Consider the following 14,368-nt stretch of genomic DNA (forward strand, 5'->3'; position numbering starts at 1 on the left):
GAAAACCTCTGCAGATGTTTTTAATACCTCAGAGTGTGAATGCATAACTTACCGGGGTTAAAGTGGGGTCACCTGGATCAAAAGCTTCCAGAGTATCTTGGAGATCAGTTGTAAACAAGGAACGTTGTTGCAGTTTGAGCTCAAATGTTCATAGGAGCAAAAGTTTTATCAACATCACAATGTTGAGATTTTCCCTTACGCCCCACATTATCCAAAACACTCATGTTTTAGATTTTAAAGTCCAGTTAATAACCTGCAACTGTGCCACAACACCCTGTGATGCAGGAAGTACGGATCAGAAGACAGAATACTTGGTCAGAGGTTCGTCTTACAGTTAAGATAATGATCAAAGAAAGGTCTGAAGAAAAAGGACATGACACCAGTTTCAGTGACTGAAAACTGTTTTTCTAAAAGTTTTTAATGTTTTATTGCTAATGTGTAGCAGGTAGGTTTGTTCCTTTCAGGCCCTAAATTATTGTCATCAGTTCATATATGGGAAAGTGTTTGTAACGCTGCGAGTGCGTTTTTCAATGTCACCACTAGGAGTCGCCAGAGCCTAACCTGTTTGTGTACCACTTCGCTATATTCAAACAATCTTTATACTTTACATGCATAAAGAATATTACTATATACACTATTGTGCAGAATATCACTTACCATCTGTGTCAATGACTGCTTTAGTTAATTTATGCACATTTTATTGACCTGGTATTATTTTCACTGTAGCTACTGTCAAAATCTACACTTCAAGATAATGAACAGTTTTGGTACTTCAAGCACTTGCAGGAAAAAAAAAAACATGCACCAAAAGTATTATTTGAAAGATTTATTTGCAGCAATTCTGTTAAATAATTACCTGAAGAGCAGAAGTTGCTTTCAATCCTATAAATCCCACAGAGCTTGGGGACCATTTATGGTAATAACAGAAATCCAAATATTGACTTTAGCATCATTTAGCTATAAACCTATTTCATGTCATTATCCAAGACTCTTTCTTTATCACTGCAAGACTGAAGAAAAATGAATGACTGAAACGTTAGAACAGCTATGATGCACAGGCGGTCACAGTTTGAGAAGCCAGAGAATCTGTCAGAACATTGTCAGAAACTGTCAAATAGATAAAAAGAGGGAGTGAAGGATGAATTTAAAAATGTCTACGACTGCAGCGTCATTGTGAATCAGAGGAGGAATCTTTAACGTCTGTGCTTTCCGTTGCCTCGCTGACTTCACTCAGCTCTTTGCTCTCTCCTCCGCTGTCTCTCTCGCTCTCCCTCTCCTGATCACCACAGCCACCGGCCGGCACCTCCTGGCCGGCCACGCGCACTCCAGGCTTTCTCAGCTGTGGGACATGCGCAGCGAAAGGGGACACATTCCACATTACAATCTGCTCGCGAGAGACTTCAGCAGAGCTACACATCAACTGAGGTAATGAGGCGGTGTGGTGAAAATCATGTCAGTGAAGATTCAACACAGTGAAAATATCCAATAGTCACCTCGTCAGCCATGTGGGCCAAATCTCTCTTCATGGCGTAAGCATCCTCCCCATCTGCATAGTATTTAGGCTCAACCTCGCTAATCCTGTATGGGAACAACAATCGAATCTGTCAGGGTTATAGTTATGATTGAGGGCGATATTCATAATTTAGTCATTATTTTTTTATTTTAAATATAAATGAATGTCCATTACATTCAAACCAATGTCAAGTGAGTTCTCACAATGCTGATTAAGTCTATCAGCTCCACACAGCTCTCTGTGCGACACAAACACTGTTGTGGTGACACTATAGCTTTAATGTATTCAGTTTAAGTAATTGCAATGAGTTTATCATTTTTAAGTCTAAATTACAGAGTTCAAAGAACCCTTGAGATCTTTGTTGTCTGAGATATTCCGGCATGACACGAGAAGAGTCAATGTTTAGGCCATTCCAGAAGTGAATGGATGAAGGTTATAGAAAACCCAATAACAAGAACCACGCCACCAAGTTGTATGGGATGTCATCATTTTGCACTGATGAACTGGAGCCTGATGGAAGCATTGGGCAAAACATACTGCTCTTGTCAGAGTTAATAAGAGAAACTTGAATAAATATTTTAAAAGGGCTGAGCGTGAATTGTAGTGTTTTTCTGATTATAATTATTTATTAATTATCACTCAACATGTATGATGGGAGAATGGGCAGGTAGATTCTTTTCTAATCAGCCCTGACAACATATGCATCCATTTCTGCATAGCCTATGTATGGCCATGGAAACAAAATACAAATTTACAATACAGAAATATTGGTAACAAAAAGCACTTACTGGAATTTAAGTGTATTGGAGTACAGGTGCAGCGCCGCTCGATTGCTATAGTGGGTAGGAAAATTGTTAGACTTGCGAATATGGGAGAATTGATAGACAGAAATTGACAAAAATTAAAAGTTTGGAGCCAGCCAACAGACAGCAATACCTTTTACGAACATGAAGTGAGACATATTTAGCGTTAAAGTTTTCTATCATGGCCCTGCTGGCCTGATCCATCAGCTTCTGAGCAAGTCCCAGACGTCTGTGAGAGCGCTTCACTGCCTGGAAAACAAAGATGAAGAAGATTTTCATTACACCAAAGACGCAAGACAATTATCACAATGACTAAAATTACACTACTTTCATCAGTTACTACAGATCTGTTTTTGACTTACTCAAACCTAACCAAACCCAAAAAATCAAGGCCATAGCAGGCATATCCAAACTGATATAGTAGTATACTGGTTTGAAAAGTGAAGATTAATAAGTAGGGTGGAAAAAGCAGTTCACCACATTGGCAACTCAATGGAAGTCTTCCGTAAACTGCCGCTTAGTAAAACTGACATTGTGTCATACATCGGAAGAGGTGGTAAATAAAGAATAACCATATTATAATAAGGACAAGCATGATGGATTTCAACACGTTTCCTTCAAAACAGGCACTAATAACATAACAAATGGAGGAGACATAGGAGGTGTAATGTTCAGATTTACCAGGGATGTGATGTGACCGTGGGGTACGTCATCTGGGTCCTCCTCCCTGAAAAGAGTTCACAAATACCAAACAGTAAACAAGTGATATACAGCTACCTGTCATATAAACTGCAGTGTACCTTGCTGCAGAGCAAAAGCTCTCTTTCTTTCACTGCTATGAATGTAACATTCTTTCTTAGCCAAATATGTACATTGCATATGCGTGTAAAGAGTGCTGATGAGATATGAAACACAACCAGTAGTCAATGTGTATGCTGCCAATTGAGTAATACCTTTTGGCTTCATAGATTTGATAAATGCCTCACCAGACATGAACCTGCACAGCAAATATAATATTGCTGTTCACAAATACTCACATCTTTGCCAACACATATCCCACAATCTTGCCATTTTCGTCCTCTGCAATATATGAGAGCTGCATGGATGTAAACACACACAATATAGAGTCACGTAGAGAAAGTGAACACTGGAAGGAATTATTTCCAGAAAGCAAAGCAGTGGTGTAAACACACACACAGGAGAAATGTGGAAAACAGCGTCTCACCTGAGGCCAGGACAATCCGTGGTAGAAATAGTATTTCATCTGGTAGTTTTCAGGAAGACACAGCAGGTTACAGTGCTGCATATTCATAAGGTCCTCCGGCTGTAATAACGCAAAAAAATAATTGTCAGAAATGTGTGTGGGACAAAGAAAAACATCTTTATTGGCGGAAGTTGGTGTGCTAATGTGTAGGCTACAGTAACTAGCTTAGCTAGCAGAGGAAACAGCATGGCTGTCGAGAGAATTTCCACACACTCACCCTTGCGTTTCGTATGTTCATTTTGTTTGGTGGTTTGCTGGATTTACTGCGGAAACAGAAAATATATGTACAACACGGGTCGATCAATGCATAACAAATGATGTATCAAGTTTAAATGGCTGGTGTCGCTAGCTAGTTCAGTCGACTTGTCAGCAGACACGGGAGGGGAAGAAGGAACGTGCCACAATAACGGCAGGCATTTCCGGTCACAGTGTGCGCCGGAACTTCACAGTAAAAGTTGTAACACAAGAACCAGGACTTTTATTTTGAAGTGTGTATTTGCTTTAAAATAAAGATATTTTGTTTTTTGTAGATGACTAGAAAACAGTGGCGGTTGCTGGTCTCTGGCCGTTATTTACACATAAATTATGGATAAATTCTGCAAACGAACATCTAGAACAAAAAAATGTATAATTTAAAACTGAAATGATATAACAGTGTTTTTATTTACAGTATATATAAGCAAAATGGGCTATATTGCCAAACAAATAACCCACAGGACTAAGACAGAAAAGACTGCAACGCTGTCAATCAAAAACTGGTTCCGTCTTTCAGACAGTTTCTCAATGATCATGCAGAAGCCAAAAAGCCAGAAATGATGACTTTGCCACATTTGTCCAATCACCATTGAGCACCGCAGTGAGTCTGTGCTGTGCCATAGAGAACAGTTGAAGCTGAGCTTCAAGTGGTTTTTAATGAGGGGCTGCTACAGGAACACAAAAATCAGTGCTAGAAAAGGCCCTTGGTTTACACAGACTGTCATATTTATGTTTCTAGAGCAGTGCTTCTCAATTATTTTCTGTTATGGCCCCATTAGGATGAAGAAAACATGAGTGAGGCCCCACTATTTGAGAAGGACTGTTCTAGAGCAACCCAAACAAACAAACAAACAAACAAACAAACAAACAAAACCAGAGCATGTATTTTGCATTTTGAAGTAGAAGCTCATTGCACAAACAAACAAGAATGACACTTAGGTTAAGGTGGGGTGAGCAGAGGGACGCCATAGATATATCAAATTCTTACACACTGGACCTTTAAACTATTTTTGTTTTCACTGCATTGAATGGATCCACATTACCAGACTGAAGTGATTCAGAGGTGATGCAGAAAGTGGTTCTAGATTGGATGTAGCATATCTGGTGCCTGGTCATGTGACATCAATGAGAACAGACTGGTTTACTGGTTTTCATCTTCTTCTGTTGGGGTTTATTGGTGCTGATCATTAGGGTCATTGCAACCAAACCATAATGTAGGAGAATGTGCACATGCATGCAGGCTGTTTCAAAGGACCGAGAAGTTAGATGCAAGATACTTGTAATCGTCGGCTTGTGAACTATATGCATCGAATCGGAACCAATTCAGAATTGAATAACATTTGAAATGTGAACAAAGACAGGGGCAGCATCATCGCACACAAAAAAGCAAAGGAAAAATAATTTCTTTACTTTTTTAAAAATTTCCTTATGATAACAATAACGACAATCAATATGTATTCATTCATCTTTTTTTTTTAAATTGGACCCTACAGTATTACAGATACAGGCCTCTACCAAACGGTTGAGACGTCTGTTCATAATAAACCTGCTTTGCATAAATCACAAGGTACAACATTCAGAACAAGTGACATTAAGTGTTAGTGAGTTCAGCTTGATGCATTTTTCAATGAGATATAGTGACTTGAGTGGTTGAGTAGTACCTTAAAGGGTTAAATCATAACCTGTTCATTGACTAATCCTAACTTTAACTTAACCACTGCTCACACATTACACCCCTCAAGTTAGGCATCAGAAAATAGGTTCTGTCTCATTGTTTATCAACCAGACTTTATTTATGTAGAGTATATATATTCAAAGTGATGTAATTTAAACATATATACACATTTCTCTCCCCCCCTCCCATTTCTTTTTCCTTGCCCAGAGCAGTCTTAGCAGGAGTAACACCGCTCAGGTAAATTCCTGTGACAGCCAATCAGCAGCGTCACCAGAGTGCAACAACATGCAAATAAGGGCAGGTGTCACCGGGGAGGGACTGCAGTGAGAAACGAATGTATTTGCAATAACACATGTGTCAGGGGTTTTAAGGGAATAATTACTTAAACGCGTCTCCAGCAAAACCTCTTCTAAGTCATTCTGAGGAAGATCAGAATCGCTCCCTCCGCTGCAGACAGATGGTTTAACCGCTGATTGTACGATGGCGAGGTACGACTGTCAATAATAATAAGCAGGTGCTTCTCCTTGATGTTGGGAGTTATGACTATTCAAATATGAGCAGTGGCGTTTTTTGTTTTGGCTGAGAAACGTGAAAGAGCGACGCTTTGGCTGAGCGGAGCGGGTTTTTTTGCCAGATGGAGACGGACTTGAGGCTTGAGTCCAGTCTGTGGGTCGGAAATAAGAGATACAGGGCGGTGCTGACAGGCTGGCACTTCAACTGGACGGAGGTAGATAAGAAGAAAACAAGTAGGTGACTCTACTGTTTACATGTACACATTATCTGTAAAGTAGCAGCGTGTGAGCCTATGTACACATTCTCTACTATTACTATAGTGTTGTTGTTGTTTTTTTTTTTTTATAGTTTAGGGACGTATCTACTTGATTTATATTCACCATACCTCTGAACAAACATAGAAACGTAACAAAACAATATTTTTCGTTTCATATGGACCCTTACATGTTTGATTTAACTTGTACAGGGAGCCAGCGTTCTTTAATTAAGCTTTAGCTAAGTGCAGAGAACGTGAATAACAAGTTGAACAGCACGAACACGAAAAACAACCTGCGCTGTGTCACTGAAAATAAAGGCTTAGGAGAAAAGCACGCGACAGATAACAACCCTCCCCCTTTTGTTGGTGACAGGTGACAAAACGTGGCTTTGAGAAATTCAAGTTTTTACGAGTACTTAACCTGTTGTATATCAAGTGCGTGTGTGTGTGTGTGTCCTTAGCTGACAGACAGGCTTACCAACATCCGGTTTTCAGAATAAAACGTTAAAGATGATAATTAAGTTGTGTTCAGGACAACTTCAACATACTGGGGGGAAAACAGTGTATATACTTTCTGAAATGTAGTATTTGCAACTCTAGTTATACACCGAAGGAAACATAACATCTCCATTATTTTACTGTATGTATAAAAAAAAATAAAAAAAATCAAATGTTCTACATTTGCCTAATCAGGTGGCAAGATTTTTATAATTTTGAGCTGGTGTGAAAACACACTGATTTATTTTCTGTAATAAGTGATGGAGTTCAGCACAACTCTGACCATAAAGTGACTGAACTTGAGTCAGTGTCTTTGTTAGGTTTAGAGCAGAGGTGTCAAACCTGCGGTCCACAGGCCACACACCACCCTCCATTAGATAGCAAGTTTTAATGATTTATGTCTGTATGGTTTTTTTTTTATTACTATATTCATTTTGCATCTTACATACATTTTTATTGTGAACCATATCATATCAAACACTTTTATATTGAAATTCTGCAATATATCATCACAAATATTACAATATAAATATAACGATGGAGTATTATAATTTTAAGCTCACATCGTCCCCACCTCTACTAAACAGTTGCCTTTCCCCCCTAAAAGTTGGACTATAGTTCAGTTTACTGGTCCCCTTAGATGCTCAGTGGTTCCCCAGCTTATTTAAGTTTGAGACCCCTGATTTAGAGAGATTATATATTAAATGTCCCATATATGTAGTTTCCAGTCATCTAAGTATAACTGCTGAGGAACTTTGAATATAATCTCCTAGAAAACCAGTCATTTTTACTGTATGGATTTACATTACAAATTAAAAGTCCCTTGTTTGCATGTTCAGTGATGACAGTTAGCAGCATATACATGCCAAGACACTGAAACAGAAGTTTGTACATGTAATTCAGCCCTTGCTTCTTTTTTTTTTACTTTTTAATTTACATTTTTATTTTGTGAAAAATCCAAACAATGTGCAGCTAATATGATTACAACCATAACTACAGAAAACACTCAGTTTCCCACAGTTTCAATGCATGCCCCTATCTAATAAGGGTCACAATTGATTTGAAAAGAAAAAAGGATGGATTCAGGATGCATATTCACACCACCACATAAATCACTCCACATATTTCTACCTTGGGCCATAGCCTATATCCCTCAGATATTTCATCCATAATTTCCTTGGTGGTGGTAAATTTCATTTACACCTGTGCTATAATGGGTTAACTCATTGTAGTATTGGTAAAAAATATATATCTGCTGAAAAGACAGACTACAGTCTGGGTAATATATTCTGTCATTTGTATGCAAAGGAGTGTGTCCACTAAAGTGTCCGTGTGATTAAAGTTTCAGTGCCTGTGGCAGAAGTGATTGGAGTGGAGGAGGGACGTGTCGAGATCCTGCCCCAAAAGTCTGTTGAAGACAAAGACAAAGACTTCACAGGTGGGTTCTCTCGGGTACCACAGACTCAAAGTCATAGCTATCACTTAAGTAAACAGCTGGCAGCGTAGCCTGAAGCGCTGCACATCTATTTTCTTTTCATGACAGGAAGGAGAATGGTAATCATTTGCATACAGGTGCACAGCACACTATCCATGGTGCTAGTCTAGTCAAATACTGTGCTTGTAATCTCCCACATTTCAGCAGCTTCGGTTGTGGTTTATCAACGTCTCAGTTCAGCAGGTGATATCATGGTTTAGTAGTTCACTGTCTGTCATCCGCCCTTAGTTTTCTACGTGAAGCGCAGCAGCAATGGAGGCTCCTCCGGGTTGGTATGGAAAGTGGGCCGGACCCAGTTCAGCTGCCCTAGTCGGGTCCTGAGAGATCAGTGGACAAAACAACTAAGGACTGCTGTCAAATTGCACAGTAAGCAGTAAAGTGATATAACCTCCCTAATGTCATCTACAAATGTCATTATTTGCCTATTAATAATCAAATCCTTCTCTAGTGCTGCTCTCACTAACTTGTAACTTTTCAAACTTGTGTTTTAGGTCCATTACGCCCACAGAGACTGTTGGTGTTTATCAACCCCTTTGGAGGAAAGAAAAAAGGAAGAAAGATCTTCCATTCTGTGGTTGCCCCTCTGTTTGAGCTGGCTGGCATCAGCTGTCATGTAATAGGTAAAATACTTCCTCTGGGTAAAAGGGGTATGTCTTAGGGATGGTCTGAGACCCTGTTCAGATTTGTCTTGAGTGATCTGATCACGTGTAGAAGTACAGGTCTGAATGGTCCCAATGGGCTCTTTTTACACTAACCAGTTCTCTTACATTCATTTATTTGTTTTGATTTCTTTTTTTTAAGGGTAAAAATCTTATTTCAGGTTACAGCAGTGCGAGTAGTGCTTTTGATTGAGTGGAGCATCTTTCACATTGACACATAGACACAATATACAATACATAGACACAATCAGACTTGTTATAAATGTAATTTAGTTCTCGCCAACAGACGTCATTGATGTCATTGTGTATTTGACGACAGGGTGGGGGCCCGATTATATATATATGGGTCCGCATGAGATTGGATCAGGTCTGAACAGGGCCAAGGACTGACCTAAATCACATAAAAATGAATTAGACTTGCAAGGTGATTGTCATTATGTTTTGTTCAGTGACTGAGCGGGCAAACCAGGCCAGAGACCACCTCCTGAAGAAAGACCTGACGGGCTTTGACGGGTAAGAGCTCGTGTAAACACGAGGTGACACGAGCGCATTGTGTCTGCTAACCTCACTGGGAGGTGCTGTCATACCTGAAACTCTTGTGTTTGCAACAGTGTGGTCTGTGTGGGTGGCGATGGCATGTTCAGTGAACTGCTGCATGGTTTGATTGGGCGGACGCAACAAGAGGCAGGCCTCTGTGAGAACGATCCCACTGTCACTTTACAGCCATGTCCACTTCACATCGGCATCATTCCTGCAGGTAATGACACTGTTATTTAGAGTTTTATTTAAACGTGCAGGTCTTTGATTTGCAGCACAGCAGGTCAAACACGCCATGTGTCATGTTATATTCACTCTAGGTTCCACAGACTGTGTGTGCTATGCCACAGTGGGAGTGATCGACCCTGTTACATCAGCTTTGCACATTATCATTGGTGAGGAACTCATTTTAAAAATGAATATTAAAAGGAAATAGCGTAACATTTGTGTCAGCTTTGAGCTCTTTGTTCCTTGTTGCAGGAGACTCTCAGCCTTTAGATGTGTGTTCAGTTCATCACACCTCTGTTCTGGTGCGCTACTCTGTGTCTCTGGTGGGTTATGGCTTCTATGGGGACGTACTAGCTGAGAGTGAAAAACACCGCTGGATGGGGCCTCTCAGATATGACTATTCAGGTTTGGGCTGCTGATTCATTAAAAGAAGAGTAATGGCTGTGTGCTGTGTTTGCCTTAGTTACTGTGCTATTTCTATTTATGTTTAACCGGAGTTTCAAATTGTATCCTGAATCTCTTGCTGACAAAAAACCGAAGCAAAGTCGAAAGGTCCTCCTTTCCCCCGCGTATGTCATTTTTGTACGCGTTGTGTATACGCCCGCTGTTTTTGCATTTTCAGCTAATCTAATTGCTCTCCTCTGTGCAGGTGCTATGGTTTACCTGAGCAACAGAAGCTATGCAGGCATAGTTCAGTATCTACCCGCAGACCCGCTGCTCTCCAGCCCCAGAGATAAAACGCGCTGCCTCTCAGGGTAAAACTACTCATTGAAAATATACACCAAAAACCTCTGTATGCAATATAGTTAATAATAAGCACTTGTTTATTTTTGTTACAATATTTTCATCTACCTGATATTTATTTTTCAGTTTTTTCTGTGTCCATCCCATGTAGACTACAGTAAATTGCATATTCTTTACAGTTTCACGTGACTACTATGAGAAACAAACAAAGCCCATATCATAGCCACCTCTCCTTAACCAAAAAAGACAAACTCTCTTTCTTTTAGACGTCAATGTTTAAAATGTAAGAAAGAATCAGCCTCATTATGATTCAAGCTCAAGGGCAGTGGTTCTAATTGACTGCTTGAGACACCATGACCGCTACCACCTGCAAGAGGGACTCAAGGTGTTGGGTGTACTTTAAAGAGGGTAGAAACCATGGCAAGAGGAACCTGATCTCGAGGAAATTTGAACCCTAGTCGTGCACAAGAGAGTAAAATGCCACGGTGTTGTTGTTAGAGGCAACTGTAAACAGCTATGATGCTCTTACAACGTGGTCTCAAGGTTTAGGAGCTTATGTCGCAGACTTAAAGCAGAGTCTTTGCATTTTGTGTGTGTTTGTGTGTATAGGTGCAACGTGTGCTCCAGAAGCACAGATAGACTTTTCCCCCACTCCTCGGACTCGGGGTCTCTGTACGGCGCCAACTTCAATCAATTCAATAGCGACTCGGAAGGTAATCATGCAAGAAATAAAGCATAAAGTCATGTGTTACTGTGTGTATAAAAGCATGTATATACTGAAAAGCCTTATTGGCTCACGGCCATTAAAACAACAGCCTCATGCCAGGTTGTGCACTTTGATAACTGTATCGGTTTCAGCGAAAATATTTTTGGGGGGGAATTAATTATAGAGTTCACTTGGCTCGTTGATTGGATTATTAGGATTTGAAAAATGTGTCATCCTGTTGAAAACATAAAGACCAAAAAAGGTCTTAATCTTAATTGCATTTGCAGAGAAACCTGGCCTAAAAACACACCAGTATATTATTCTTTTCCTTTTTAATCGTTCTGCTCAGATGCCTCCCACGGAGCATAATGCAGAATGATTATGTAAGACTTCAGAGCAATAACTGAAAGGTTAAATAAGACTCAGTGGAGATGTATAGATGTATAAAATCACTGTGCCTGATGTTTGTCAAAGATCACCTTGACACTCCACAACCCTCCTGGGAAAATGTGACTCTAAGGTTGAATTACATAGGGGGAACACACAGCACTATACATTAAAAAAAGGGCACATAAACATCACCATCATGAACCTATTTTTCTTTTTGTGTGATATAAGAACATGGCTGAAGCAGTTATGTTAAGTTCCTTCTTAACATTGCGCTGGTCTGAGCTGCAGTTGGCTGGAAATCAGTCATTAAAGATGCAGTCACTTTTTCCGCTTGCTGTGTAATAGCTGGTGCTTGTGTGACCACAGGAAGTACATTATGTTCTATCACTAACGTCAAAGGCTTTACATGCACGGCTTAAACAAGCACGCTCAGCAGTGTGATCATTTCCTTTTTTTTCTCTGCCTCTGCAGGTGAGTGGGTGCGTGTGGAGGGCAGGTTCAGATGTGTGTCTCTCACTTGTATGTCCAGCTCATGTCCCAGGAGTCCTCTGGGCCTCTCTCCATCTGCTCACCTGGCGGACGGGACAGGTGACCTCATCCTGGTATGGGACACTCATCCGCTGGGTTTTCTCAAGTTCCTCCACAGGCACACAAGCACACAGGACCAGGTATGAGCATTATTCAATTCTTCAAACTTGAAAATTCAAAAAACTGCTTTTGCATAGGCTGGGCTCCTGTCTGTTTGACTGTCCACTGGGAATTGTACCGCAGGAAACGATAATGTATCATACAGGAAAACCACCTTTCTGTAAAGGAAGCTAATATAGAGAATGCACTGCCCATTGAAATTTAAACAGAGCGACTGTCAGCTTTTTCATAACTAAACTGAGGTATACTTTAAAAGACAATCATGGAGTCATGTGTGTTAATTAAAGAGCCCTTCAATTGGTGGACATTGGAAATTACTATGAGCTACAAACACTGTGTGAAATACAGGGGGTCTGGAGGGGGCTAGACCCCCCCGATTAACAGTCGAGACCCCCTGAAAATCTCAAAAGCAAAATTTGAGGGGGGTCTTAATATGTTTTTTTCCTAAAGATTTTTGTAATTTCAGTTTTACATATATGATCTACAGACATAATACACTTTGCATGCTTTCTTATCCTTTATAACCAGACAAAATGTCAGTTCTTTTATTTCTAATTTTGTATTTAAATGAATTGCTTTCCAAATGGCGCTGTGGAAAAGGCACACACAAGCCCACATCAGTCAGGGAACATAGCCAATACTGCAGGGTGGCACCTGGGGTGGTGAAACAGTATTGTGCAACACATGGAAGATGGAACCCCCCGATTTTAATGGGTATTTCGCACACTGGCTACAAATGCTGTGACACATTGCATGTGATAATTGCAGCAGAATCTTTTATATTACTATATCTGTGCCCAAGTGGCAACTGGTCATGGCATCACCTGTAAGAGCCTGAATTGAATCCCATTGTGAAACCTCAAGATTTGCAATTTAGCTTGGTGCCATGAGGACGTTCTTCAAACTGATGTTCAGAGGCATGACCTGCAACCAGCACACATTGGATGATACCAGCCGTCAATCACACTGGTGTCCACTAAAATGTGCTATACTTTTATTTGCTGTTTATTTTGCTCTAAACAGGAACATAATTTACAGAATGGACTTCATGTTCTATTGAAGGAGAGCCTAAACGTAGGGATTGAGGGCATTAACTCCTGAGGAAAATATTGTAAATTAGGCTTAGGGGAAAAGGACTTACCCCTTCATTATATTATTACTTTCGGGTTGGTTTCAGGGAGGAAACAGGAAGACTGCTATATCTGTAAAGAAACAGGAAGACTGCTTTATCTATTTTGTGATCTGACCTATGGTCTGTTCCTATCAAATAAACACAAAGAAAACGTCTCTCCCACCTTTCTTAGTTTGACCTGCCGTTTGTGGAGGTTCACCGCGTGAAGGCCATCCGTTTCTGCCTCCCTGCTGGCAAAGAGGAGGAAGCATATGACGAGATGGCAGAGCAGAGCAGTGGGACAGATGAAGAGCGAGGATACATCGAGACCGTGAGCAGGAGTGGCTCTCAGCAGCGGCTGGCAGAGGGACGCGCAGGGCGAGAGCTGACGAACGAGCAGAAAACAGCAAACCCCTTCCTGTGTGGTCTGTGCTGCAGTAAATCTCCAACTGTGTCGGTGTGGAACTGCGATGGAGAGATTCTGCCCTACACCGAGATCCTCTGCAGGTAAGTACAACCATGCGTGTTGTAGTTAGGGGCATTCTCAACACGATATTATGATCCCGCTTGTAATTGCATTCACTTCCTTTCACAGGATTCACGGCCAGTTGGTGCGTCTGTATGCCAGGGGCATCGAGAACAGCACGGCCGCACACGACTGCGGTGAGGAAGGTGACAAGTGTGAAAGGAGGTGCATTCTGCACAAATAGCACCACCTCAGCGAGGAAGAGTTAGGGTTAATACAGGGTTCATTTGTGATTTTATAGACTTGCAGTCTGTCTCGGCCGAAGTGTTCCTGATATTTCAGGTTCATTCATAGGCTTCTCGTTGCAGTTATAAAATTATTATTTATTCACATATCATTGTATTTTATTGAAACACTATTAAAGGACTTGATAAATAATACTCTTTTATCTGTGGTGCAGTTTTTTTCCCCTGCATAACTCATCTATTTTAAACCGATAAGTTATACATTGTGAGTGTGCTGTTTTTATCCTGTACATTTTGTTCATGTTCACATGAGCTTCCAGAAAATGAAAGACAAAGTGTTTTTATATCTTAAAATGATTTTT

General features: G+C 40.5%; 2 protein-coding genes across 3 annotated transcripts; one reads left to right on the forward strand and one right to left on the reverse strand.

Annotated features, from left to right (window-relative positions):
• Window positions 1-817: 817 nt before the first annotated feature.
• naa10 (N-alpha-acetyltransferase 10, NatA catalytic subuni) lies at window positions 818-3,983 on the reverse strand. Of its 2 annotated transcripts, none has more exons than XM_083894517.1 (8): window positions 3,798-3,983; window positions 3,542-3,640; window positions 3,354-3,412; window positions 2,998-3,043; window positions 2,450-2,565; window positions 2,302-2,346; window positions 1,494-1,578; window positions 818-1,339 (listed from the first exon to the last, which is right to left on the reverse strand). In XM_083894517.1, exons 1-8 carry the CDS (start codon window positions 3,816-3,818, stop codon window positions 1,169-1,171), a joined length of 642 nt encoding a protein of 213 aa, XP_083750643.1. In that variant the 5' UTR covers window positions 3,819-3,983; the 3' UTR covers window positions 818-1,168. The 2 variants fall into 2 exon arrangements, with proteins under 2 accessions (XP_083750643.1, XP_083750642.1); XM_083894516.1 differs by having other exon boundaries at window positions 818-1,346; window positions 1,492-1,578; window positions 3,798-3,981.
• Window positions 3,984-6,144: 2,161 nt separating this feature from the next.
• On the forward strand, window positions 6,145-14,005 carry LOC310932024 (ceramide kinase; the record flags this gene model as incomplete). Its single annotated transcript, XM_083895286.1, has 13 exons — window positions 6,145-6,256; window positions 8,120-8,215; window positions 8,501-8,638; window positions 8,764-8,892; window positions 9,381-9,444; window positions 9,543-9,688; window positions 9,789-9,863; window positions 9,949-10,101; window positions 10,346-10,451; window positions 11,050-11,153; window positions 12,008-12,204; window positions 13,489-13,802; window positions 13,891-14,005. The coding sequence occupies 13 exons, from the start codon at window positions 6,145-6,147 to the stop codon at window positions 14,003-14,005; spliced, it is 1,749 nt and encodes a 582-aa protein (XP_083751412.1).
• Between the last annotated feature and the right edge of the window lie 363 nt (window positions 14,006-14,368).

The sequence above is a fragment of the Microchirus variegatus genome (genome assembly GCF_963457635.1).
Source record: "Microchirus variegatus genome assembly, chromosome: 9".
NCBI classification, from domain to species: domain Eukaryota; kingdom Metazoa; phylum Chordata; class Actinopteri; order Pleuronectiformes; family Soleidae; genus Microchirus; species Microchirus variegatus.